At 50.4% G+C, this 25,642-nt stretch overlaps 1 protein-coding gene across 1 annotated transcript in view; it reads right to left on the minus strand.

Moving 5' to 3' along the window:
• The window catches only part of CAND2 (cullin associated and neddylation dissociated 2 (putative)), a 31,727-nt gene extending 9,110 nt beyond the window's left edge, over positions 1–22,617 (minus strand). The window contains exons 1-11 of the mRNA XM_054595568.1: positions 22,482–22,617; positions 17,282–17,425; positions 14,167–14,321; positions 13,387–13,510; positions 11,106–11,389; positions 9,598–9,703; positions 9,275–9,417; positions 7,181–7,473; positions 6,291–6,432; positions 4,446–5,948; positions 12–107 (exon numbers count right to left, since the gene is read on the minus strand). Coding sequence (XP_054451543.1) covers positions 12–107; positions 4,446–5,948; positions 6,291–6,432; positions 7,181–7,473; positions 9,275–9,417; positions 9,598–9,703; positions 11,106–11,389; positions 13,387–13,510; positions 14,167–14,321; positions 17,282–17,425; positions 22,482–22,549 — 3,058 coding nt within the window. The 5' untranslated portion in view covers positions 22,550–22,617. The remainder of the gene's footprint in view (positions 1–11; positions 108–4,445; positions 5,949–6,290; positions 6,433–7,180; positions 7,474–9,274; positions 9,418–9,597; positions 9,704–11,105; positions 11,390–13,386; positions 13,511–14,166; positions 14,322–17,281; positions 17,426–22,481) is intronic.
• Positions 22,618–25,642: the final 3,025 nt, after the last annotated feature.

Below are 25,642 nucleotides of genomic sequence, written 5' to 3' on the forward strand. Positions count from 1 at the left end.
GCTCTGCTCACCAATGAAGCTCTTCAGGAGGGGGTCAATGGGATGGGGCTGGTCCGAGATCAGGAACTTGACCGCTGTGATGACAGTGCTCCGGGTGTGTGGCTGACCTGCAGGGGAAGAGGCGGTGCTGGGTGAGGGGTGGGGCCAATCCTGAATATCCATAGGTCAGAGGTGCCAAACTCTCCTCTGCTTCCACGGAAGGCGGAAATGTACTCCATCCCCACTTGAAACTCTCCCCAGTCTTTGAAGAAGTCAATACTGCCATCTCCCTTGGCAGCCTAGAATCGTCTCCAAATTTTTCCTGCGGTGGCTAAGACAGTAAAACTGTCAGACTGCAGATAACCATGCTGCAAGATATAAATGGAGAACCAAGAACTCAAGAATTAAGAACCCAACCCAAAGAATGATCTCTACTCAGGCCTTGGGACAGCATTCTGTTTTTCAGACACATTATTTCAATTACGCCTCAGGGTTGTCCTATTAATTGGTTGATAATACTATATAATTACAATGATTAATAAAATTATTAATGTCTATTTTATGGGTGAAAGATAGACTCAGAAAAGTTAAGTTCACGTCTAAGGCCACAGAGCAGGTCCAGAGTTAAACAGCCGATTCTGAGCCTTGGCTGGGCTCTCCCGAATTCTCCAGGCAGGTGACAGTTGTACTTCAGGCAGGCTGAAGACCAAGAGGATTCCAACAGAATTCAGAGCATCTCCAAAGTTTGGGAATAAAGAACTCACTTAGTTTTGCTTTTCTGCTTCCTTTCTGAGCGGAGAAGCTGAATAAGGGAGGGAAATATATTTCCCATTGGGCAAAAGAAATAAATCAGCTCTCTCTAAACGGCCCACATCCTACTGGGATGTTTTGCAGAAATAGAAAAAAAAATCCTAAAATTTGTACTGAACCATAAAAAACCTCAAGTAGCCAAAACCATCATGAGAAAGAACAACAAAGCAGGAGGCATCGCACCTCCTGATTTTAAGCTATAATCATCAAAACAGCATGATACTGGCATAAAAACAGACACATAAGACAACAAAACAGAATTGAGAGCCCAGAAATAAATATAGGCATGTATGGTCAACTAATATTTGACAAGGGAGCCAAGAATACTGAGTGGAGAAAAGACAGTCTCTTCAATATATGGTGCTGGGAAAACTGAATAATCACAGGTAAAAGAATGACACTAGACCCCTATCTTATACAACTCACAAAAATTAATGCAAAATGGATTAAAGACTTAAGTGTAAGAACTAAAAGCATAAAAATCCTAGAAGAAAATATAGGAATAAAGCTCCTTGACTTGGGTCTTGGTAATGAATTTTTGGAAAGGACTCCTGAAACACAAGCAAAAAAATAAAAAATAAACAAGTGGGACTACATCAAACTAAAAAGCTTCTGCACAGCAAAAAAACCCAACAACAAAATGAATGGGAAAAAATATTTGCAAACCATGATACAGACTTTAAAAAACTCATACAACTCAATAACAAATAACAAATAATCCAATTTAAAAATGGGCAAAGGACCTGAATAAACACTTTCCTCAAAGAAGATACTTGAAAGGCCAACAGGTATATGAAAAGGTGCTAGATGTCATTAATCATCAGGAAAATACAAATCAAAACCACAATGTCATAAGAAATGTTGGCAACGATGTGAAGAAAAAGGAATACTTGTGTACTGTTGGTGGGAATGTAAATCAGTATAACCACTATAAAAAACAGTATAGAGGTTGCTCAAAAAGATTAAAAATTGGCCCTGGCTGGTGTGGCTCGGTAGATTGCATGCCAGCCTGCAAACCAAAGGGCCGCAGGTTTGATTCTCAGTCAGGGCACATGCCTGGGCTGTGGGCCAGGTCCCCAGTAGAGGGCACGCAAGAGGCAACCACACACTGATGCTTCTCTCCCTCTTTCTCTCTCCCTTCCCATCTCTCTAAAAATAAATAAATCAATCTAAAAAAAATTAAAAATTGAATTGCCATATAACCTAGCAATCCCATTTATAGGTATATATCTGAAGAAAATGAAAGTTATCTCAGATAGCTATCTGCACTCCCATGTTTAGGTAATAATGCTAAAAAATAATGCTAAAAGGCATGGAAACAACCTAAGTGTCCATCAACAAATGAATTGATAAAGACAATGGGATACATACGCATACACACACACACGCACACACAATAATATTATTCAGCCACAGAAGGGAAAGAAATCCTGCCATTTGCCACAACATGGATGACTCTTGAGGGCATTACGCTATGTGAAATAAGAGAAAGACAAATACCATATGATCTCATATGTGTTATCTAAAAAAACAAAACTGATAGAAACAGAGATCAGATTTGCAGTTGCAAGAGATGGGGAGTGTGTATGGGCAAGATGGGTTGTGGTCAAAAAAGACACAAACTTCCAGGTACAAGATAAGTAATTTCAGCTAATGTAATGCACAACATAATGACTAGAGCTAACAATACTGTTTTATATATTTGAAAGTTCCTAAGAGAGTAGATATCTTTTTTCTTTAAAGATTTTATTTATTCATTTTTAGATAGAGGGGAAGAGAGAGAAAACATGAATGGGCTGCCTCTTGCACGCCCCCAACCGAGGATCTTGCCTGCAATCCCAGGCACGTGCGCCAACTGGAATCAAACCTGTAACCTTTCAGTTTGCAAAATGACACCCAACCTACTGAGCCACACTAGTCAGGGCTGAGAGTAGATCTTAAAAGTCTTCACTATAAGGAAAAAAAATTTTGTAACTACAAGAGTTGATGGATGTTAATTAAACTTACTGTGATTATCATTTTACAACATACACATATATCAAATCATTATGTTGTACTCCTTAAACTAATACGATGTTATATGTCAATTATACCTCAGTAAAACTGGAAGAAAAAGAAATAGATGAACCGCTTACTTCTCTCCACCTCCCCTTCAGCCACCCATCTACATATAACAGTAAATGGGTTAAGGCTGTTTCATTCACAAACTTTTTGTTGGAGACGCAGGAGAAAGTTTATAATTTGGCGCTAGGGTATGTGTGAGTGAATGAGTTACTGAACTGAGACTTCCCCCCCCGTTGTCTTTGCATCTTGACTAGCCCCTAAGCAGACTCGAGGTGGCTGATGAAGATACGCAAATAGAATAGGATTCAGTAAATTTAAAATAAGAAAAAACCAGGACAAGGCAGGGAAGTGAGATGGAGGCTACAGTGAGGGGCATGCAGGAGTGGGCAACTGGGAAGTCCCATGAATTGCCAGAAGCAGGCCACCAATTTGGCTCTAAGCTTCCTTCCCCGAAGCCAGTGGTAAAAAGGACATGTGACTAGTTAGCTGGTTCAATAGTATTTGTGAGGCAGAAACAAATCAGAGCTTAGAAAAGGCAGGGCTCCCTGGCTGGTTGGTTGGTTGAATCATCGTCTCAATACACCAAGGTTGTGGGTTTAGTCCCTGGTCAGGGCACATACAGAAATTAACCAATGAATGCATAAATGAGTGGAATAGCAAATCACTGTTTCTGTATCTCTCTCTGTCTTCTCCCCTCTCTCTCTCAAATCAGTAACTAAAAATTAAAAAAAGAAAAAAGAAACAGCAGGGCTGCTCCTCATCCTGACGCCTCTCAAAGGTCCTCGTGAGCCGCCCTGCCAGTGTAATGGGGAATGTCCTCAGGAAATGTTCTTCCTGGTCACGCAGGGGTGAGGGCCACACAGCTGCTTCTTATAAACCCAGCAACCCAGCAAGGGCTTAAAGGGATCACCAACATAGCAATGGCAGCAGTTACTCGGTGTTAACTGGGTATCACACACCATACAAAGCACTCGCTTGCATTATGTGAACTAATACACCCACTGACCCTATCAGGGGTCAGTTGAACAGATATAGGCCTGGATGCCTTTTGTTCTAAAGGCCCAATCAGCTCCACAAGTACACCTGTTTTCTTCCTCCCTGAGCTGTGGAACACCTTGATATACCCTGATCTGACCACACACAAGCTGACCCCTAGCTCCTGCCCTGCCCTCCCCAAACCTCAGGTCATGGCACCCAATCTTGTGTACGTTTCCATTTGCTCCTGGCTCAAGCTAGCCCAAAAGACCTGCATTCTGCAGGCTGCAGTTTCTGGCCCTTCAGAGAACTGCTTTTATTCACCTCTGCTTAGAGCATAAGGCTTCTTTCCACACCAAGGATTATGAAGAGGCATCACGAAATATTTGTTGAAGATCATGGATTCTGTCCCCTCCATCCCAGAGGGTCCCAGGGGAAGAGGTCTGTAAGTCTCAGAAAATAGTTTTTAAATGGCTCCTGTGCCTTTGTATTACACACACTGTGACTCTCAGACCCAATTACTGGAACTAGCTCACTTTGTGTGAGATGCTCAGACACTGAGGGGCAAACTGCCCACTAATGATCTGGGCTGCCTCTGCCCAACCCTGTGACCCTACCTGCAGCGAGTTGCTTCCGGAAGCGGGGCAGAAGGAATGGGGGGTTTGCAAGGACAAGCTTCCCGAGGCATTCGGCCACTACTCCCCGGGTGCCCTCCTCAGCACCCTCGCAGCGCTGGAACAGCAAGGCCCAGATGTCCTCGGCGTAGGGCTTTAAGCTGTCAGGCTGGGCTGCCCCCAGGGCCTCCCTGAGCGAGTGTAGCAGCAGGTACTGTCGCCGGGGCTCAGCCTCAATCTGTCCCAGCAGGAAGGGCAGAAAGTCGGGCAGGTTCCCAGCACCCACACGGCCTAGTGCATAGGAGGCTGCCGTCCTCACATCCTCACTGGGTGACCCCAAGGCTTCCAGAAGCACTGTCTTCAGCTCCCGCTGGGGGCCAGGCCCAGCCACCTGGCCGACTTCCGCCAATGACAAGAATGCCAGGACCTTGACCCCCGTGCTGGAGTTGGGTGACCTGGCATCGCAGACCAGGCGTTTTGCTGTGCTTGCTGCCTCCTGGGGACAGGCAGCTGTGAGGGCTGCCACACATCGAGCCAGAGAGTGAAACACCTGCTTGTGCAGGCCTGGCCCCCCGTCCACAGCCTGCTCATAAACAGGAGCAGTGAGCAGGCCCATGAGTTTGGCATAGTCCACACACGGGGGCCGGGTCCCCACCAGAGCCTGCAGGAAGCCTTGGGCAGCTACCAGCACACTTGCTGGCAACAGGGGTGAACGCAGCAAATGCAGCAGCTCTGAGAGCACGGGGCCACTGACCTCAGCCAAAGAGGCTGGCTGGGCCTGGGTCACCGTGGTGAGAAAGTCCACAGCTAGCTGGGCCACATGCATGTCACTCTCGCTGACCAGGGCAGGCAGCTCTGCCAACACAACCCGCACAGCAGATGGAGGGAGGTTGAGTCCCTGGCTCTGAGCCAGGGCGTCCAGGGCAGCCAATGTGGCCAGCCGCAGCGCCCGTTGGTTCTTACGCAGGAATGAGGCCAGTATGGGCAATGACTCAGCCAGGATCGGCTGCAGATCAAGCTGCAGTGGGGACAGAGCCACAAGCGTCAGTGCCTTAACGGCAGGCAGCCGGGTGATTTCATTCCGCAGACGGTCCAGGAGGAGCAATAGCGATGGCTCCAGGTCATCCCCCAACCGGTCACCCAGGTGGCCTACAAGGTGGCCCATACAGGAGATGGCCCGTTCCTTCACCTCCTGGTCCAGGTCGGTGGCACGGAGCCGTGCCAGGGTGGCTGCAGACATCTCTCCAACGTATGGCTTGGGGTCCAGCATCCGAGGCCTACCCAGAGGCCACAGGGCCCGCACCAGCTCCTGTAGCACCAGCAGGGCCTCAGCTGCAATTTTGTAGAAAGGGTCAGACACACAGGCCATTACAGGTGGCAGGAGGGCGGACAGGTGTGGGTGGAAGGCCTCAGCAGGCTCTGTGCCCAGAAGCCCCTGCAGGAAGGCCAAGGAATCCATCCGGATGGTGGAGGAGCTAGACCGGTCCGCCAGTGAGAAGACAATGCCTGCAGGGAGTGGTGCAAAGGTTATAGGCCACTGACCCTGACCCAACAAAGCCCTCCCTGGGTGCGGGGATAGAACATCCACAGCTGTCTGAGCTGGCTCCAGGTACCTGGGTTCTTATGTAGCAGATTCTAAGAGGTTAGAATCTAGGGCTTGGCTGGGACCAGGGCTAAGGGACACAAGGCCACCTGTAACCAGGAGGTAGCGCCTGCACCCCAGCCTTATTCTCACTCCTGGCAACGGGGAGCCATCGTATGTTGTGGAACAGGGAAACCCTCAAGGATTGGGGGTGGGGTTCTGGAAGAGGCCCAGGACAGCAGATGTCAGGCTCCAGCCCATCCTACCTGCTACCAGCACAGGCATGTGCTCTGCCAGGCTGCCGGGGAGGATGCCCGCCAGCTCGGCGAGGAGGCTGAAGCATCCCTGGCGGGCCCTGATGCTCCGATCTTTCAGCTGCCGCTGTAGGGCCTTGATCACAAGGGGCACCTATGGGCAGGTGAAGGGGGGTCAGTGACCACCCAGGGACTTCCACACCCTGTCCATTGAGGAACTCAGCATGCAGAGGATCTCTCCGTCCCAAGCTTTCCATCACTCGCTCTGTACCAGACACCTGAGTCTATACTCAGACTTTCTGAAATAGGTACTACTCCTAGGCCCACTTTACCGAGAGATTAAATAACTTGCTTAAAAGTATGCAGGCAGTCTGGCTGTCACCCCTACACCTCAAGCGGGGACGCATGGGGCCCCTTCCCTTCCCCAGATGGGCTCATCTGCTCCCCAAGCTTCAGGTGCCAGCGCAGCAATGACTCCCAGTAGACACAGTGCCTGCCTGACATCTCCACTTGGACATCCAAGGACCTTAAATGCAAATGTCCAGACGAGAACTCTAGACATCACCCTCTTCATGTTCTGCCACCTCAGGGAACTATACTCCATGCTTTAGCCAGAGCCTGGAACTCATGTGCTACCTCCCTGTTCCACCTTCCACATCTAATCTATCAGCAAGACCCAAAAGCTGGGGGGACCAGGGGCAGGGCCTTCATCTGTCTAGTTACCCGCTGTGCCCCAGCACCTGCTACACAGGGTCGAGCACATAGCAGGTGCTCCATATGCATACTTTAGTGGATGGACAGAGGGTGGCGTGGGAAGATGGATGGATGGTAGGGTTGTGAGAGGGTGGGAGGGTGAGCTGTGGGCGTGGGGTGAAGGGGGAGAGAGGGGAAGGCATGCCCACCTGTTCTCGCAGCATGTGGAGGTTGCTGCCAGTCTGAGTGGGCTCATCAATGGCCTCCAGCCATCCCTTCGGGGGCCGTGTTTGCCGCAGCAGCACAATGTAGGCCCCAAAGATATCAGCCTTGACATTCTCCTCACGTTCCTTGAAGCGGCAGATGAGTGCTGGCGCCAAGGTGCGGTGGAAGTCAGGTAGCAGGTCAGGCCGAGAGCTGATCAAGGCCGCCATGCACTTGGCTGCTGCCCGGCGCACCTTCCAGCTCATGTCATCGTCGTCACTGTACTCGTCCTCACTCTCTGGGGCAGAAACCGGACACCATGGAGCCCTGCGCTCTGCAGCAGATGGATAGGGAGCTGCCCGCCCCACCCAGGTGGGCTCCCAGGACGAAGAGGTGAAGAGGGAGACAACTGTGTGGTTCACCTTATAATGATCAGTATTTATCCAGTACTAGTAGGAATGTTACCTACCATTTAATAAACACCTACTGTGAGCTGTAGATGGCATCAAGCACTTCAAATGCACAACCTCCTTTTAGCCTCACAATGACCTTGTGAGACAGGGATTACTTCCCCATGACAGAGAAGGAAATTGGGACTCTGAGGGAAGTGACTGACCCCAAGTTACATGAGCAGGGAAATCGCTGGAATTACATCAGGGTCCTCCTTCTGCCTCCATACCCTTCACTGTTTTGACTACTCCAGGGAAAAAACTGACTTCCAAGTCTTCAATGAGGACCTAGAGAATCTAGTTAGGGCACAAGACCCATCCTTTGGTTTTAGAACTGGCTGTGTGATGTTTCATTTATTAGGATTCCAGAGGGAAGAGGCAATAGGGCCTCCTTTGGAATTGCCCCGCCCTGCTCCAGTCTCTCAAGGGTCCTGATTCCTCTGGCTTCCAAGCAGGAAGTGCTGTGTTTGTGTGGCTTTCTACCCTCCCAGCTCCCCAGACAGGGCAGAGCTCACAGTGTCTTAGCCCCATTTTACAGATGAACAGATGACCAGAAGAAAGATCAGAGATGGTGAGAGCCTCTCCTGAGGGCACACAGCTAGGGAACAGGAGAGCTGATATTCAGGCCAACAAGGCTTATGCCTGTTACCTGTGGAGACACATGAGGCTCAAAAGGAGATGGTCCTAACTAGGGACATCCCAGTTATAGGCTCAGAGACTAGCGTGTTCTTACTCACACTGCTCTGTTGACAACTCAGGCTCTCAGAGGTGGCACCTGGACAACCAATAGTGGGCCACATGGATGCATCCTGTCAGCAGATGCCCCTTCTGATGGTCTGTTATTTGTTACCTCTACCCTATGCCATCCATGAAGAAACATCCATAGCTCCATGTTACTGACAAGAAAATACCCGATCTCCTTGGCTTGGCATTCCAGGCCTCAATATACCTGTCCAAACTTGTCTCTCACCCTCCCATCTCATCAGACTCTAAATCCCTTCCTTCCATTGACGCCCTGCTTGCAGGACACAGGGGCATCCATCTGAGTGACAAACTGGATCATAGGCACAGAAGGAAAGTAGCCATCGAGTCTATTCCCCATCCAGATATCTCCTGGGTCTGTGCCTAGTCGGTGTCTATCATTCTACCATTAGAACTTCACTCTGCTGGGTTAAAGCATTATCCCTTGGAAGCCATAACTAAAAGGATAGAAATGACAGCATAGGGGTTAGGGAGTCTGAGAGACTTTGCTCCAAGTCCCAGCTTTGCCACTTCCTAGCTGTGTTTCATAGAGCTGTGTTCTCTCAGGCAAATCACTTCTCTAAGTCTCACTTTCCCTGTCTGAAATATGGGGATAATAATAAATACCTGGTTTTCTAGGGTTACTGTAAGGAACATGAAATAACAGAGCACTTGGGACACCAGTAGATGCTCAATAAATGTTAGTGATTACTACTATCCTTACTCTGCAATAAGAAGGGATGGGGACATTGGAGAATCCGGATTATGGGAGGCAGGGCTGGAGCCTGAGGAACAGGTGGGATCAGGATTTAGGGACTAAAGGTAGCCCTTCTCTGGCTGGGGAGGGGAATCCCAGGAAGGCTACACTCATTTCCACCCTCCAGCCCCAGTGACAAGTTGGCCACCCACCTTGCTCACTGAATTCACTATCCTCTGTCTCCATCTGCTCCTCCTCCCCGTCACTGTCGTAGTTATAGTTGGGGTCGTGCTTCATGTACTGGAGGCACAGGCTGGTTACCTGGGGCACATGAGGGCCCATCTCCTTGGGGCACCTGTGGGATGGGAGAGGGAGGCTCGGGTGGACCCAGGCCGGGCAGGGTAGGCAGTGGGCCCGAGTGGTGAGTCCTGAGCTCTCAGTGCTCTGAGACCAGCATTCTGTGCTCAACCCTCTCCCCACCAACTTCCCAGAGAAACTCTGGGGCCCTCATCTTCCAAGAAACTGCTGTACCTACTTCTTTAGGAAGGCCTCAAAGGCCTGAAGGCAGGACTCCCGGAGCTCATCATCATCCAGGTTGCAGAACTCCTCCACCAGAGGCACCAAGCGGTCCAGGTGGGCCCCTGTAAAGCCAGGTGCGTCACTAAGAAGAGGCCAGACCCTCTCCCAGGCTTCCCTAGCCCACAGCACCTGCACCCGCAGTCTGTCCCTGCACCCGCAGCCCTGACCACTGCAAACTCAACTCAAAGGCTTCAAAATCAAGCAGATGTGGGTTCTGGCTCTGACTCTGCCACCTATGAGCTTTGGGATCTTGGGCATGTCACAACACTTGTCTGACCTGTGTCTATTTGTCTTCACAGTAGGGACAGTAATGCCTACTACAGAGATTTTGTGAAAATTAACATGATGCAGACAAAGAGCTTCACCCAGGTCCTGCCACAGAGGAGGCACTCAATAAGTAGTATCTGTTGTTGAAACTATTAGTCATATCCTTGCTTTTCCTGTACTAGGTTGTAGCCCTGGGTGGAAAAAGGGGAGAAGTAGGTACTGCCCTTGTAGACCAGACAAGAGGGGCCCTGGGCTTTAGAGGGTCCCACCCTAACCCTTCTCCAGCCACACCCTTCCCTATTTTCCTCCCCAATTGACCCTGAACTTTTGTCTGGGTTCTGTGTAGACCTCTTTCCCAGTCTATGCTCCCAAGGGTGGCCAAGGGGTGGCTGCCGTTTGGCATGAGAGGGTGGAGAAGGGAAGGGTGGGGGAGGTAGAGAGAGTGTAGACTGTGGGCTAGAGCCCCATGTGTGCTTATAAGGTCAATTTCAGTGAGAGAGCCAGAGGGAAGGGCAGGGAAGGGAAGGGAACGGAACACAGACCAAGGCCAACTCTTCCCACACTTCCTTTTTCTAGCCTGGAACTGCAAAGTGTTGGAGAATAAATTCAAACGTGATTGCAGGATTCCGTTTCCATAAAATTAATCTATGGTCACAGAAAATAGATCCGTGGTTGCCTGGGGTGGGGCAAAGGAAGAGATGGACTCCACAAAGAGGCACAACTTTTGGGAGTAATGGAAACGTTCTGCATTTTGATTGCGGTAGTTTCATGGGTGTATCCAAAGGCTGAAACACACTGACTTGTACACTTTCAACACTGTGGACTGTTGTACTTACATTATCTCCCAATGAAAATTTTAAAAAATTCAAACCTGGCTTACAGATTGTTATTAAGGTTATTTGTCAAAGTAGGAGGGCAAAAATATTTTATCTTTTTAGTACAGGTGCTGCCAAACCGAGCACTTTTTTTTTTTTTTAACATATTTTATTTAAGTTTGGTGGAATGATTTATAATTACCTGCGGCTGAGAAGCAGAAGGCTCTCAAGGCCCGCCGTCCTTTTCCAGTAACTTAACCCCTACCTCCCTTCTGGAGGTGGCCCGCCCCTGGCCCCACCCTCACAGCGTGGGCCCCGCCCCTGGCCCCAGCACCTCCTCACCTAGACCCAGACTCCTTGCCCCGGGACCCGGCTCCCTTACCCAGGCGGTGGCCTGCTTGGCGGCCGACGCTGCCCAAACACTGGATTAGGGTGCGGACGGCGGCGGGGCTGGCGGGGCTGGCGGGGCTGGCGGATGCGCGCGGGCCAGGCAGCCGGTCTAGCAGGTGATCGGCGAGCTCGACGAAGAGGTCAGTACTGCAGGCGGCCGCCAGATGGCCTAGTGCCCCGACGGCTCGCTTGCGCACAGCCAGGCGGGGACTGCTCAATTGTGGCAGGAGACAGTGCAGGAGGCTGGCGTGAAAGGCACCCAGTGGGGCACCCAGCCTGGGTAGCGGGAAGGGAAATCAGATGGGCCCACATGGCGGGTACCCTGAGCCAGGCCCGTCTTCTCTCCTGGCCTCCTCCCAGGAATTATGAGGACCCAAATGGCCCCTGCTAAATGGAAAGGCACCCTGCAACTGTGTGGAGTCATATTATTACTACACAGAGAAAGCAGAGAGGGGAAGAAACTTCCTCAAGGCCACCCAGCCAAGAAATGCAAGGCCAGAACCTGAACCCAGGTGTCCAGGCTCCCAGCTTGGGAAGATCAATAGCAATGGTGTGTGGGGCTTCAGTGAGGCTGTCCTGAATTCCTAGGAGTCTGGGCCTTTGCTCAATCCCCCTCCCCGACCAAGACAAGAAGAGTCTAAAATCTACCTCTGACCTGGTCATTCTTCTGCTTATCTCCCTCAGTCTCCTTCCACAGCTCCCCAGTGCCCTTTGGATAAGCTGAGCTCTGGGCTCAAAGAAAGAGGCAACACAAGAAAACAGTTTCCGTATACGTAGGAGGCAGCCCCTGCTCACCTTAGAAGCTTCTATTCTCACCTTCAGACCAGGCCTGTGCATTTCTGTCTCATACATGTCCTAAGACCTTTTCTTCTCTCACTCTACACTTCATATTGATCTCACCCTCCTATATCTCTCCATCCAGCCCAAACCTCTCATCCAGGTTTCATTTATTTATGTGTTTACCTACTATGTGAAAGGGCCTGCACTGGGGGATCAGGTGGGCAAGATAGACTTTGCCTTTAGAACCTATCCTTATGGAGTTTTCAGATGAGTGGGGGCCCCCCAGGAACCTCAAATTCAACGTGCCCCAAGCTGAATCCATCACCTCCTTCGCCACACCTGCCCCACCCCCACAGGGCAACCACAGCAATGGCCCTGCGTCTGTGTCCCCAGTTAGTAAGGCCAGACCCCTGGGTATCATTCTCGAGTCTTCACCTCTCCCACCAACTCTAAGCTCTGTGGAGTCCACCTCCAAAATACAACCTGAATTCACCCAATTGCAGAAGCCTCCAAGCCAGTCTCCCTGCCTATTCCACCCCCTCCCATCTACTGTGCACACTGAAGATAGGATGATCAGTCTAAAACTCACAAATATGCACACGGCATTCATCATCCTCTGCCATAAAACCCTCCACGAGCTCCTCACACCTTCAGGATAATTGTCAGTCACCCACCCCCGGCTCTTGCTCAGCCCTCAGACCTCATCTCTCCATGCCAGCCCCCCACACTACACCCCAGCCCAAGGCTGCCTTGCATAACCCCCAGACCCCATGTCTTCTCCTGCCTCTGCCCTCTGGGCTGAGGGCAGTCTCCTCATCTAGTGTCCCACTCATGCCCGTGCCTGGCCATGTCCTGCCCATCCTTGAAAGGTCATCTAGCAGGATCCTCTCTAGGCAGGGCCCCAACGCCCTCAGCTGGATTAAGGTCTCCTCCTCTGAGCTCCTACAGGCCCTGCTCTTACCCTGTTGTTGTTCTTACTCCAGTCCCAGTTGATGTGTCTGTGAGCTCCTTCTTAGGAGGGACCAAGGTGGAGCCACTCCACATTCCCAGCACTAGTCCAGCACCTGACGTTTCTTTGGCTACAAAGTAGGTGCTCAAATCTTGGAAGGTTGAATGAATGAATGCTTTTAAACTGTGCAGTACAATTTAAAACAAAGGCCCGGCTACATTAGCTCAAAAGAAGAAAGAAAGAGAAAGAAGGGGGTGAGGGAGAGGATGAACACACCTGGGCTTCAGCTATGGAGAGACCTGAGTTCAAATCCTAGGTTCTGCCATTTACTGATAGTGTGACTTCAGGCAGGCCACATCACCTCTCACAGCCTATAAAATTGTGACAACAAGTTCTCCTTTGCAGGGCTGCAGGGACAATTAAAGAGTCCTGAGCACAGGGCTGGATGTGTAGCAGGGGCTGGCTCTGCAGATTTAAATCCTTCCCTGTCCCCTTTGCTCCCCCTCCTACCCTGGTCTTCCTTGCCTGGGTTGGCCTCCCGCACCTGCTCAGCATGTCAGAGAGGATGTCCAGGGCTTCCAGCTGCACGGCCACGTCCTCCTGCTGGGCAATGGCACTGGTGAGTTGGCCAGTGATCTTCCGGCACACGTTGGTGGCCAAGCCAGAGCCTGCACAGAACATAGAGTGGGCATGGTGAGGTTTAGGGCTGACCTCTATCTCTGATCAGCCTTTGCTCTGCTGACCCAGGAGACCTAGCACCTGAGTGGTCCTATGTTTAACTGAAAGTCCTGCCGAAACTAAGCGACAGCCTGCAGAACAACAACTGAAGGCAACCTGCTGACTGGCTCACCCCATACCTCACCCCTCCATCCTTCCTCCCTTCACTAGGGCAAAGGGAAAAGTTGAATACTTCTTTTCCTGGACTCTCTTGCTGTTAGGAGGGGCCCAATGACACCATTCTGGCCAAGGAAATATAGGACAAAGTCTTCTGGAGGCTTCTGGGGAAACACATGTTTTCTTATAAAGAGCAAGTGGCCCAGGCAAAGACTCAACTCTGTCCTAACTAAGCTGCTAAATGAATTGCTACAAAAGTGGAGTGGCTGATCCCCTACTTCCTCAAGCTGCCATGAGTTAGATTTTGTAACTTGCAGCTGCAAGTATTCCTGACAAACAGCCATGAACTTAAGCAGATAAGGGTCTGAATTCTCTGCCATTGACTGGCTGGTTGACCTTAGGTAAGTCTCTTTACCTCTCTGAGCCTCAGTTTCTTTAACCGTAAACTAGGATAAGTAATAACAGTACCTAGTCCCTGGGACCTGGGTACCTGTGGCTGCAGGGGGCAGCTCCGACAGGACAGTCTTGAGGCCGATGCCAGCGATATCTCGAAGCTGCTCCTTGTCTGACCGCATGTTGGCACAGAGAGCGTCCACGATGGTCTCTACCTGGTACTCCTTCACTTTGCCCACCAGAGGACCCAGGCTGAGCAGAGAGGGAAGAAGAGGGTTCAAAAGCCCAGGCTCTGCCTGAGTCAGGCTACCCCTTATGTCCCCTCAAGCCTGTGGGGCCACATATCCTGAGGAGAAGGCCCTGGGTCAAAAGGAGACTCCCCTGTTTTGCCAGAAGGAGCAGCACCCTGTGGCTATACCAGTTCGTTCCTGGCACCTCCCAAACCTTCCTCTCCTCCTGGGTTTTGCAACTTAGTATATGGCCAAAACATCGAACCCAGTAACCTCAATTGGAAACCAAAGAGTGCCCAAGAGCAGTGGTTCTCAAATTGCAGCAGGTATCAGGATCCCTTGGAATACTTGTTGAAACACAGGTGGCTTGCCCTGACTGGTGCGGCTCAGTGGGTTGGGTGCCAGCCTGTAAACCGAAGGCCATGGGTTTTATTCCCAATCAGGTCACATGTCTAGGTTGTAGGCCAAGTCCTGCCCCCCACCCTTTGGGGGAAACTGATTGATGTTTTTCTCCCTCTTTCTCCTGCCCCCTCTCTCTAAATATAAATAAACAAAATCTCAAAAAACAAACAAGCAAAAAATACACAAACCACTGGGGCCCACCCCAGATTTTCAGACTGTCAGATTCAGGAGGTCTGGGTGGGGCTCAATAATTTGCATTTCCATCAAGTTCCTCAGGTTCCTAATAGATGCTGAGCCTAGTGGTCCAAGAACACACTTTGAAAACCACTGCCTTAGAGCCTTGCTTCTCCAAGTGTGGTCACATATGAGCATTATCAGCATCACCAGGAACTTGTCAGAATGCAGACTCTCAAGTCCTGCCCCAGAGCTCCTGAACCAGAGTCTGCATTTCAACGAAGTCCCCAAGTGATTCGAATGCACATTAATGTTTAAAAACAGCTGCACTAGATGCGCTGGTTCTTAGCCTTAACTGTGCATTGCCATTGCCTGAGCCCTTTAAAAAACTGTTACCTGGGTGCCAGCCCCAGAATCTGAGTTCACTGATTTCAGGTGTAGCCTGGATGATGGGAGTTTTTAAAAATTCCCCAGGTGATCCTAACACGCAGTCCAAGTTGAGAAGCTCTGACCTAAATGAGTGGTTCTCTGATGTCGGTGTGCATTAGAATGCAGAGTCTTATCTCCCTCCACCTCTCCCACTCCTGAATCCCTGGATGGGGAATACACGGTTCTAACAAAGGTCCCAAGTGACTCCAGTTCATGCCAGTTTGCAAACCTTGGCTCTCCTGACTGCTTTCTCCATCACCTCTTCCATCTAAGTGAGCATGGGTCCTCCCATTCTCCGTCCTATAGCATTGGTTCACAGTAGGGATGACGGTGCCCCCGGGGGTGTTTTGAAAACTTACGGAGCCTGTTCTGGTCACCATAACTAATGAGATGGCCCTTCCGGCTTTTCCTGAGGGGGTGTGTGTGTCAGGGGAAGGGTGGAGAGGTGGCCAGGAATGGTAGAAAGACAATATTGCAAAGCAAATCACATTCCAGGTCTTCCTGATGTTTCTAACATCCCTCTGGGCATTCATACAGGTAAAAAGCCTTTCTCTAATCATCTCAGTCCAGAACCTAATTTCATTTTACATATAAACACAAAGTACTTTTTGCACTCTTTTAATGCACGCTAAGTTTTCCAAGAATGTAACTATTAGGTAAACCGAAGGAAGTCTGTACCGTTTTCTCGGAAACTTCATAAGGAAATAGCCATCATTTCAGAAAATCCTATCACTCAGAGCAATGCCCCTGGCGGTATCTGAGTCCCCAGCATCCCCACCTGTCCCCACCTGCTACTGCTGTGGCACTCACAGTGAGTCGACGCTGAGGTGCAGGCTGCTCATGACTTCATTATCACTCTCCTGTCATCAAGCCAGAGCACTAACTGCAACATACTATTTTACTAGGAACCACATTCCTTCTATTTCTCCTTTATGTTACAGTTGAGGGTATTACATATCTGGCTTCGAAACTGTGTACAGGCAGGCTATATAATACGTATGGATCTCACTTCATGAGAGGAAGAGGGTATTTCGGAGTACCTGTTGTAAAAAGGGGACACTGGCTGTGCTGGTGGGAAACCACGGTTCCCCCATCTCTCTACTCCACACCACGCAACAAATGGGATTGTATGGGAGATACGTCATGTTCTACATAAAACTCTACCGAATTCCCTTTGCTCTCTGGATCAAGTTGAAATTCATTAACATGGCCCAAAATGCCTGAGCCCAGAGAGTACTGTTAGAGAGGTCATGCCCCAATTCTCTGTTGCCTATTGACCCCTGCCATTATTCAGTGCCCTGCCCTGGCCTCCCGACACTACCCCATCTAATACCACCGCGCGCGCGCACACACACACACATCCTATGCATACCCCATATTGCTTTTTCAGCTCCAGAGGTAAGTGGCCAAAATCACAGGACCACAGCCTCATGATACCAAGGGCAAAGGCTTTTAGGACCACTGTGTCCCTTCAGCTCTCAGCACTCTGGTGCATGTCAGTCTGACCTTCCAGTGCCAGCACCTGCATCGGTGCCTGAGGGCTTTTGCTGGTGCCAGGGAACGCACCACCCTCCACCCTACCCCAGGACAGCCTGAGCCAAGGACTGACGGAGAGCTGGCAGGTGGGGGCACTCTAAGGGGTCCCCAGGACGGTTAAGCTCTGCTTACGCACAGCAGCAACTTGCTTGATAGTGCAGGATTTGTTGGCTTGCTTTCTTCTCTGCCTTGCCTCCCTATTTCCGAACTAGATTTTCCTGGGATCACTTCTCAAATAAACCTACAACTGATTCCTTGTTGCTAAGTCTCCTTCTAGGGAAACCACACCAAGTCACTGTCCAACTCTACTGGGATTCCAAGAGCTGCTTAGCAATTCTTCTCTCAGAGACTGTAGCCTAAAGGGGCAGGGACACCTAGGGAGCTGCCACACTAGGCATAGCCAGAGGGTGCCTCCCTGTCCCCAACAAGGCCAGCACTCACCATTTGACAGCCAGGTTCTGCACCTCGCCATTCTTGTCCTCCAGGAGCCTAAGCAGCATCTTTACCACCTTGCGTTCACTGTCCTCATCCAGCTGGATGGAGTCCTTCTGCAGCTCTGACATCAGGTCACTGGTGGCCATGAACCTGGGCAGGGAGGGCAGAGACGGATTTTCGAGCAGCTCCGGGGCTCCAGTGATTTAGGAAGCACCTTAAGAGTTCCCCCAGAAGCAGACCTTGATACAAAGATTCAACGGAAAGTAGATTATCTGGGCTGTAGGCACAATCAGGCTACCAAAGGGAACTCATGTGTGAGGACACCAACTGCCAAGTTGTGGCCAACTAAGAGTGGCACAGCATACTAGCTAAATGCCTAGGGCCTTAAAGTTGGTGGCTCTTACTTCTGCCATTAATGCAAATGTGAACTTGGGCAAGCCACTTCACTTCACTGAGCCTTAGCTGAACTGTCTGAAAAATGGGGATGAGAACAGCACCTGCCTCGTGGAGTTGTATGGAAGATCAAATGAAATAATGCATGTGATGTGCTTAGCATACAGTGAGCACTCAGTAAATGGCACTGCTATTATTATAAAGACATAGTACATCATTCGCATCTCATTCAAGCTAGAAAGGTGAACAGACACCTTTCAACCAAGTCAGGGGTCAGCAAGAAGCCTCTCTATAAGACAAGTGGAGGGGCTAGCCCCACCCACTTCCACTTCAGAAAAATGACTCAGCCCCTGCCCTTAGACCAGTGGTTTTCAAACTGTAGCCAGCACGGGAACACCTGCTGGGTCCCATCCCCAGGGTGTCTAATCAGTAGGCCTGAGCTGGGGCGTTTCCAACAAGTTCCTGGACGATGTTGAGGGGCAGGGACCACACTCCAAGAACCACTGCCCTAGGCCACACTGATGGGCCCGGGCATGTCTTAGACACTGATGCAACGGCTGACCAGTCCCCAGCTTCGGCTCCCTGACCCAGGCTGGACATCACAGACAAGGGTTACTTGCCCTGAGGTGGGCAGATCCGTGTGGTCTGATGCCCAGTTCCAGGCATTTGAAAGTGCAGTGGCAGACGGCAGTCTGAGCTGGAAAGCCATTGAGAGCTGGGGCTGCAGAGGGCACTGTGGAGCACCATTCCTGCCAGAGTTCAGGGGGGAGGGCAGAGTCTTACACTGGCAGCCCTCAGCAGTGTCCATCTTGCAAATGTTTTCAAAAAATTTGAATTATTTGTCAATATTTGAAAGTTGGGAGAGCTGACATAAAAGTATTGATTTCTAGATACTCTTGAAAACAGTCTATTTGAATACAGCTGGGCCTAAGTCCTGGTGGCAATAACTGGCTCTAGTCAAGTCATGGCTGCTCTCTCTAGGAGAAAACACACACTCTCCAGGTCATCAGGTTCCTTCCAGGCCCATTCCACCTGTTCACAGGCTCTCACAGGCACCTGAGAATGGAGACCAGAAGAAAAAGGACAGAGCAGCAAGGAGAGATGCCATGAAGCTGGGACCAGAGCGGCGGCCCCAGGCAGCTTCCAGCTTTTGCTGACCCACAAGCTCACCCCACCTCCTCACACCAACCTTGGTTTCTGACTTGGGCTAGTCAGCCAAGAGCCCTGCCTTCTGCTGCCACTCCTCCCCCCTACCCTCTGCAAAATCAGTCACAGCCGGCCACATCTTTGCAGGCTGAGACCTGCTCCTGGATGTCATGGCAGCCCACACCGCCCTGTTACCAGGAGGGCACCTTCGATGTCATAGCTGCTTATTTTTAACAGCTGAGATAAGCCTCAGGCTGCTGAGCGGAGGAGGAGTGGCAGGGCTGACTGTGCCTATCCCTGGGCCCGGCCGTTGCAGGAGAAGCAGCCACGGTAAGGTGAAGGAAGAGGTTTGAACCTGAACCAGGCCGAGGCCTTGGTTAGGCACACGCACTGCTAGGTCTGTCCAGCTGAGGGAACATTCTCAGAAAGCAGGCAGGGTCTCTAAGCTTCATTTCTGCTGCTGTCCACGGAGATTCAGCTCGGCTTGGCAACTCAAGGGATGTGCTCCTTTGCCCATGATGGGCCTCCTGCCCCTTCTTTCTTCTCCATCTGTTGAACACCTATTCATGTCAAGGGCCCAGCTCAAAGCAGCCTCAGGGATGACTCCTCTGACCACCCTATGCTGTCCCCCACCCACACTCTCAGCACACTTGGTTCTCCTGGACAGGACCTCTCAGAGATCTCTGTTCCCCTCCATCATAGCACTTCTCATACTATGCTGCACTCTTGGTCACCCATGTGTCTTCCCCAGTAAAATGTCTACTCACAGGGGCTTGTCGGTTTCATCTCTAGAATTCAGGCCCAGCAAAGAACAGGTCCAAAGAGGGCCAGGGGTGGGGGGCAGGGTGAGGGCAGGAAGGGAGGAAGGGTTAGTTAGCATCTGACAGGGCTCCGCACCAAACTGCTATGTGAAAACTTGAACGCAGAAATAAACCCTTCTGAAATACGCCTCAGTGTTTCAGACATCCTGAAGGTCCTGGAAACACTTAGCTCACTGAGAAAGAAAGCCCTATTGTGTATATGTGTGTGGTGGTAATGGGGGTGTACAGAACAGTTTAATTTGGTCGATAAGAACTTGAGCACAAAAGTAAGGCTTTCAATAAATACACTGGGCTTGTCATTTAACAACTGGGTGACTCTGAGCAACTGACTCCTCTCTGAGTCCCACTTTTTCCACCTATAAAATGAGAATTTTCTTTGTCCTACTTCATAACATCCTTGGGAGGTTTTAAGAGAACAATGGGTTCTTAGCATGAGGCAGATTAGAAACTAGGCTCAGAAAACTTGCAGGAACTGCCCAGTGTCACATAGCAAGTTGGAAGGAAAATTAGCCCACCAGTCAGTTCTCCTGCCTCCTCAACCGATACTACTGTGTTTTCAAGAAATGATGTGGAATTTCCTGCCAGACCCACCGGCTTCCACATTTCACTATTGGAGTCTGAGTGGGAACAGGGCAGCCTCCTGCCCACAGTGTGGGGGCCCAGGAATAACAGGAATCAAAGACGTCCCCCACCCTGCCTGGGACGTCATTCGCAGTCACGGCTTGCCTCCAGGAGCCAGAGGACACAGTCTCAGTTTCATTCCAGAGAAACCTTAGAGGCAACTCAGCTGAAACACTTGGCCACATGGGTACCTGGACAGCTGGTCAGCAGGATCCAACCTCCCTGGTATTTGGGCTTTAAAAATAGACACCATCCTCTCATGTATTTGGGTGGTTTTAAGTGTTCTCAGGGCCACCGGCAGAGCAGGCTGAGAGGGTTTCCTAGGCTCTAAGTGGCAGGACCAACTCCTCCTGGAGACTACACTCAAGGCCCCAGACAGAGTGGTGCAAATCCCCTCAGCTGTGTGACCTTGGGCAAGTCACTGCACCTCTCCAAGCTTCTGGAGAACAGGAAGGACAACCATTACCACCCAGACTGAATGAGATGACAACGCACAGCACAGCAGGGACCTAAGTCACAGAAAACATTCACTGAGCACCTGCTGTGCACACAGAACTGGTTCTGGGATACAAAAAGGAAACACACAGTTCCATGGTCCTGGATGTGACACAGCAGAAACATGGACTAAGATGTGACACAGCAGAAACATTGGCAGAAGAGATGTGGGAGCTCAGAGGAGGTGTCCAACCCCGCCTGGGTGTCAGGAGGCATCCCAAACAGGTGGCAACTGAGTAGGAGCTAGCCAGGTGAATGGCAGAAATGAAGGGGGCGGGGCACAGAACTTCCAGGTGAAAGCCCAGAGTGGGGAAAGGCAGGGCATGGCGGATTTCTGATGTGCACAGAATCATCATAGTGTCCGTTTATTACACGCTTACCTGGTGCAAGCCACTAATCTAAACATTCTATACACATTAATTCATTTCATCCTCACACCAACCCTCTGAGGTGGGTTCTATTATGATCCCCACCCTATAGAAACAAAAGCTGAGGCTCATGAGAAATTAAGCAATCTGTCCATGATCACACAGCCAGTAAGTGGCTGTGGTTAGGATCTGAACCCAGGACTGTGGCTCAAAGGGTCTACAAAAGCTGTATTAGAGGTTATTGAGGGGTGTTGAGGAATGGGTGTCAGGAGAAGGCAGAAAGGTCAACCTCCTCACCTGTCAGGGGGCTAGAATCAGATGGCCTCACTAAAATCTCAGTCTCTGCATGAGACTGACCTGGATTTGGACCCCAAGTCCTCCACTTCCTAGTTCTGTGACTGTACCTAGGCCCTTCAGGCCTCTGGGGCTTTGTTTTCCTATCTGTAAAATGGGGATAAAGTGATAGAATATTCAATAAGCGGGTGCAGCTATATTGGTCTTTGCGGGCTCCTTTCGGCTCAGAGGGTCCAGAACTGGCTGTGTGACCATGAGACATACATCCCTGGGCCTCAGTCCACCCCCCACTCCCAGAGGATGAGGGAGTTGGACCACAGGTTTCCTCCGTTCTTTTCAGCCCTGTTCCTCTGAGGCTCAGTGGTGCCAGGGGAGAGAGAAAGAAGGGGAGTGGGCATCCCAAACCTAGAATATCCCCCGCACGCCGACCCCGCCACCTCAGCCATCGTCTACCTGTGCCTGCAAAACCACGCGGCCAGCCCCCCTCCTTCAAGCCATGTCAAAGCAAACCTGGGAGAGGAAGGGATGGGAAATGGTGCCCTCATATGCAGGGAGAAGGCCTGGTGTGATTTTGAGAGGAGGGCGAAGCGTAGGGTGCTGGGGTTATCACTGAAAAAGTGAACCCCCGCGTGTAATTCCGGGAAGGGGCCGGGTTTCAATGCAGGAAAGAATAAGCAGCGTTGGGGTCCCTGTGGGCGCAACAAATGCGGGGCGAGATGAAGGCTGGACGTAAATGAAGAGAGAAGAGGCAGAGGACGGGTGCAGCGGGGCGGAGCTGGGGCTCTGATCGGGGGACAGGAGGCAGGGATTTAAGTTTGCACGGCCGGAGACGAAGCAGGGATTGCAGTCACGGAGAGGGCAGGGCTGCAATCTGGCGAGAAGCCAGCAGGAGCTCCCTCAGGGGCGTTGAGGTGGGGGGAAGGAGGGTCTCGGGGAAGGGGCGGGGCTTAACACTGCGAAAAGAGAGAGGGACTGTAGGGTCCTGTGGGGTGGGCCCGCGCCTCTGGAGGACAGGAAGGCCTGGAGTTTCAATGGAGGTGGAGAGGCGGGGCGGGCTGCGGGGCGCACCTGAAGTCCTTGTCGCTGGACGTCATCTTCTCCAGGAGGCTGGAGATGTGAAAGGCGGCGGTGCTCATGGTAACTGCGCGCCGATGGCCGGCCGGCGGGAGGGAATATGGCGGCGCGGGCGCCCCCGGCCCCGCCTAGCCGCACCGGCTGCGCTCACCAGACCGAAATAGCAGCCCCGCCGGGCCCCGCCCCGCCAGCGCAGTGCTGGAGCCTCGGCGGCCGCCGCGGTTGCGGGAGGCCGGAGGGGGACAGCGAATGGCTCCGCGGTCCAGCCTGAGTTGACCGACCAGGGCGTCAGTTCTTGCCCGTGGACGGCCCAGCACCGGCTTGCACACCCCCAGAGACAGAGAGGTCTCCACTTACTACGGGACCACACCTCCCCGCGATTCCTGTGGGTCCTGGCTCTGCGCTCTGTACCCCTCGACCCTGCTCCGTGGCATAGGCATGGTATCACAGTCTCAGGATGGAATCCTAGTTCCCCCGGTTCCCTTGCTGTGTAGCCTTGGCCAAGTTTCTTTCCTTGTCTGAACCTAAGCTTTCTCCTCTGTATAAGTATTCAAGGAACAAGAGCTGCTAATGGCAGGTCAAGCCAACCAAAGCACTTCCAACCCACTCCGCTTCTCACGCTGGCCTGCTCCAGAGCCAGTGTCTGAAGAGCATACCCAGTCACTCGAGGGCCCCTCCCTGCCATGCCCAACCTTCAGGCCATCCGGGTCAGTTTCTTCATTTTATAGCAATGCAGCCGAGGCCCAGAGAGGCAAAGGAACTTGCAAAGTGTCACACAACCAATGAATCTGGGAATTAGGACTGACCCCAGCATCCTTGATACCTGGGTCGACAATTCTTCCATGAAGCTGCCTACAGTTAGGTACAAGCTCAGGGTAAAAGGATCTGTAGGAAGACAAAGATAACCCTCTCTAAATAGGCTGAGGGCTCTTGAGAAAGGGAGTAGTATGTACTTTGGATCAAGGCAAAACTGGGTTCAAATCTCTGCTAGGTGGCCACCTGGCTGTGTGGCCTTGGGAAAATGAGACAACCTCTCTGGTCTATGTTTCTCTTACCCATAAGATGGGGATAAAAGAAATCTTTATTTAATAACAGACTTACTGGGTACCTATTATTATGGGTACCTGGGTTCTACAGCAGTGCGGTCCAAAAGAATTTTCTGCAATGTTGGGAATTTTCTACATCTACCCTATCCACTATGGTAGCCACTAACAACAGGTGGCCTTTGAACACTTGAAATGTGACTAGTGAGACTAAAGAACTGAATTTTTAACTCTACTTTTAATTAATTTACATTTAAATAGCCACCTGTGGCTAGTGGCTACCATATTGGACAGTGTAGTTCTGGATAGTAGGGACACAGCAGGGAACTAGACACACGCAATCCCTGCCCCTTGGGACCTTAGATTCTACAGGAAGACATGAACATTAAGAAAGTAAGTGACTAGCCCTGACTGGTGTAGCTCAGTGGGGTGGGCATCATCCCATAAACCGAAAGGTTGCTGGTTGGATTCCCTGTCAGGGTATGTGCCTGGGTAGCAGGCCATGTCCCCGGTTGAGGGCACATGAGAGGCAACCGAACCATGTTTCTCTCCACATCAGTGTTTCTCTCCCTTTCTTTCTCTTTCCCTTCCCCTCTCTCACTCAAAAGAAAAGAAAAAAGAAAAAAAGAAAAGAAAGAAAGAAAGAAAGAGAAAAAAGTAAGTAAGTAGATAAGGAAAATTAAGATCTATACAGAAAACAAAAGAGAATAAGAGAATAGAGAGTACCTGGGTGTGGAGGGTCAACTTTAGCCAAGGTGGTCAGGGAGGCCTTTTTTTGAGGAAGAGACATTTGGGCTAAGACCCAAACAAATGAAAAAGAGGCAGCTGGGCAAAGATTTGAAGGAAGAGCTTCCCATACAGAGGGAACAGCAAATGTGAAGATCCTGAGGTGACAATAAGCCTAATGTATTTAAGAAAAGTGCCTGAGCTGGGCCCTGGCCAGTGTGGCTCACTTGGTTGGAACATCATCCCACAAACCAAAAGGTCATAGGTTCAATCCCTGGTCAGGGCACGTGCCTAGGTTGTGGGTTGGTCCCTGGTTAAGGCACATGTGAGAGACAACTAATCAATATTTCTCTCTCACATCCATGTTTCTCTCCCTCTCTCTCCCTCTCTTCCCCTTCCCCTAAATTTAGTGAGCATGTCCTTGGGTGAGGATTTTTTTTAAAAAGAGGATGGAATGCGGTCAGTCCCCAGGGAGGAGGTGAGATCAGAGAGATGGGTAGGGGCCAGAATATTCACAGCCTTTCAGGTCAAGGTAAGAAGTTAAGATTTTATATCAGAGAGCTAGGGAGCAACTAGAGGGCATCAAGCGAGGAGGTAACATGACTGGTTTATTTTTTAGAAATATCCCCTTGGCTGCTCAGCAGTCAAAAATAATGGTGTTTTGCATTGTGGGAATGGTGGTGAAGATGGGAAGAAATAGACAGATTGTAGATGTAATATAGAAATATTACATCTTTCAGCTTTACAGCTTTGCTGAAGGATTAGATGTGGAAATGAGAAAAAGGGAAAATTATAGGTTTTAAGCTGGAGCAGCTGAGTAAATAATAGGGAGGAAGAAGTCAGGGAAAGGAACCCTTTGAGAGGAAAGAGGATTTGAGAGTTCTGCATTGACCTGTTATCTTGTAGGTTCTGTCAAAACATCCAAGGAGAGATGTCATACTGGTGATCGGATACACTAGTTGCATCGCGGGGAGCACTGTATTAGAGATAGAGATACATAGAAGATCTTCACACAGGCGGTATTCAAAATGATAGGAGTGTACAAGGATGGACAATATTCAGTATTATTGAGGATGAACAAACAAAACTTTTCTATAATGGGAGCTTTAAATTGGCACAATTACATTGGAAAACTGCTTGGTAATATTTTCAAAAGCTAAGCTTATAGCAACCTTGGCCTGCTCAGATAAGCCATTCCATTCTCGGGTAAGTATCCAAGACACATGAATGCTTATGTGTTCAACAAAAGACTGGTTAGAACAGCTTTATTCAGAATAACCAAAATTTAGAAACAATCCAAGTATTCAGCAACAGGTGAGTGGATAAACAAACAAGTATTCAGCAACAGGTGAGTGGATAAACAAACAAACAATGATGTATTCATTA

This window comes from Pteronotus mesoamericanus, unplaced genomic scaffold (assembly GCF_021234165.1).
Source record: "Pteronotus mesoamericanus isolate MK-2021 breed Mesoamerican mustached bat unplaced genomic scaffold, CSHL_Meso_final scaffold_54, whole genome shotgun sequence".
Classification (NCBI taxonomy): Eukaryota; Metazoa; Chordata; class Mammalia; order Chiroptera; family Mormoopidae; genus Pteronotus; species Pteronotus mesoamericanus.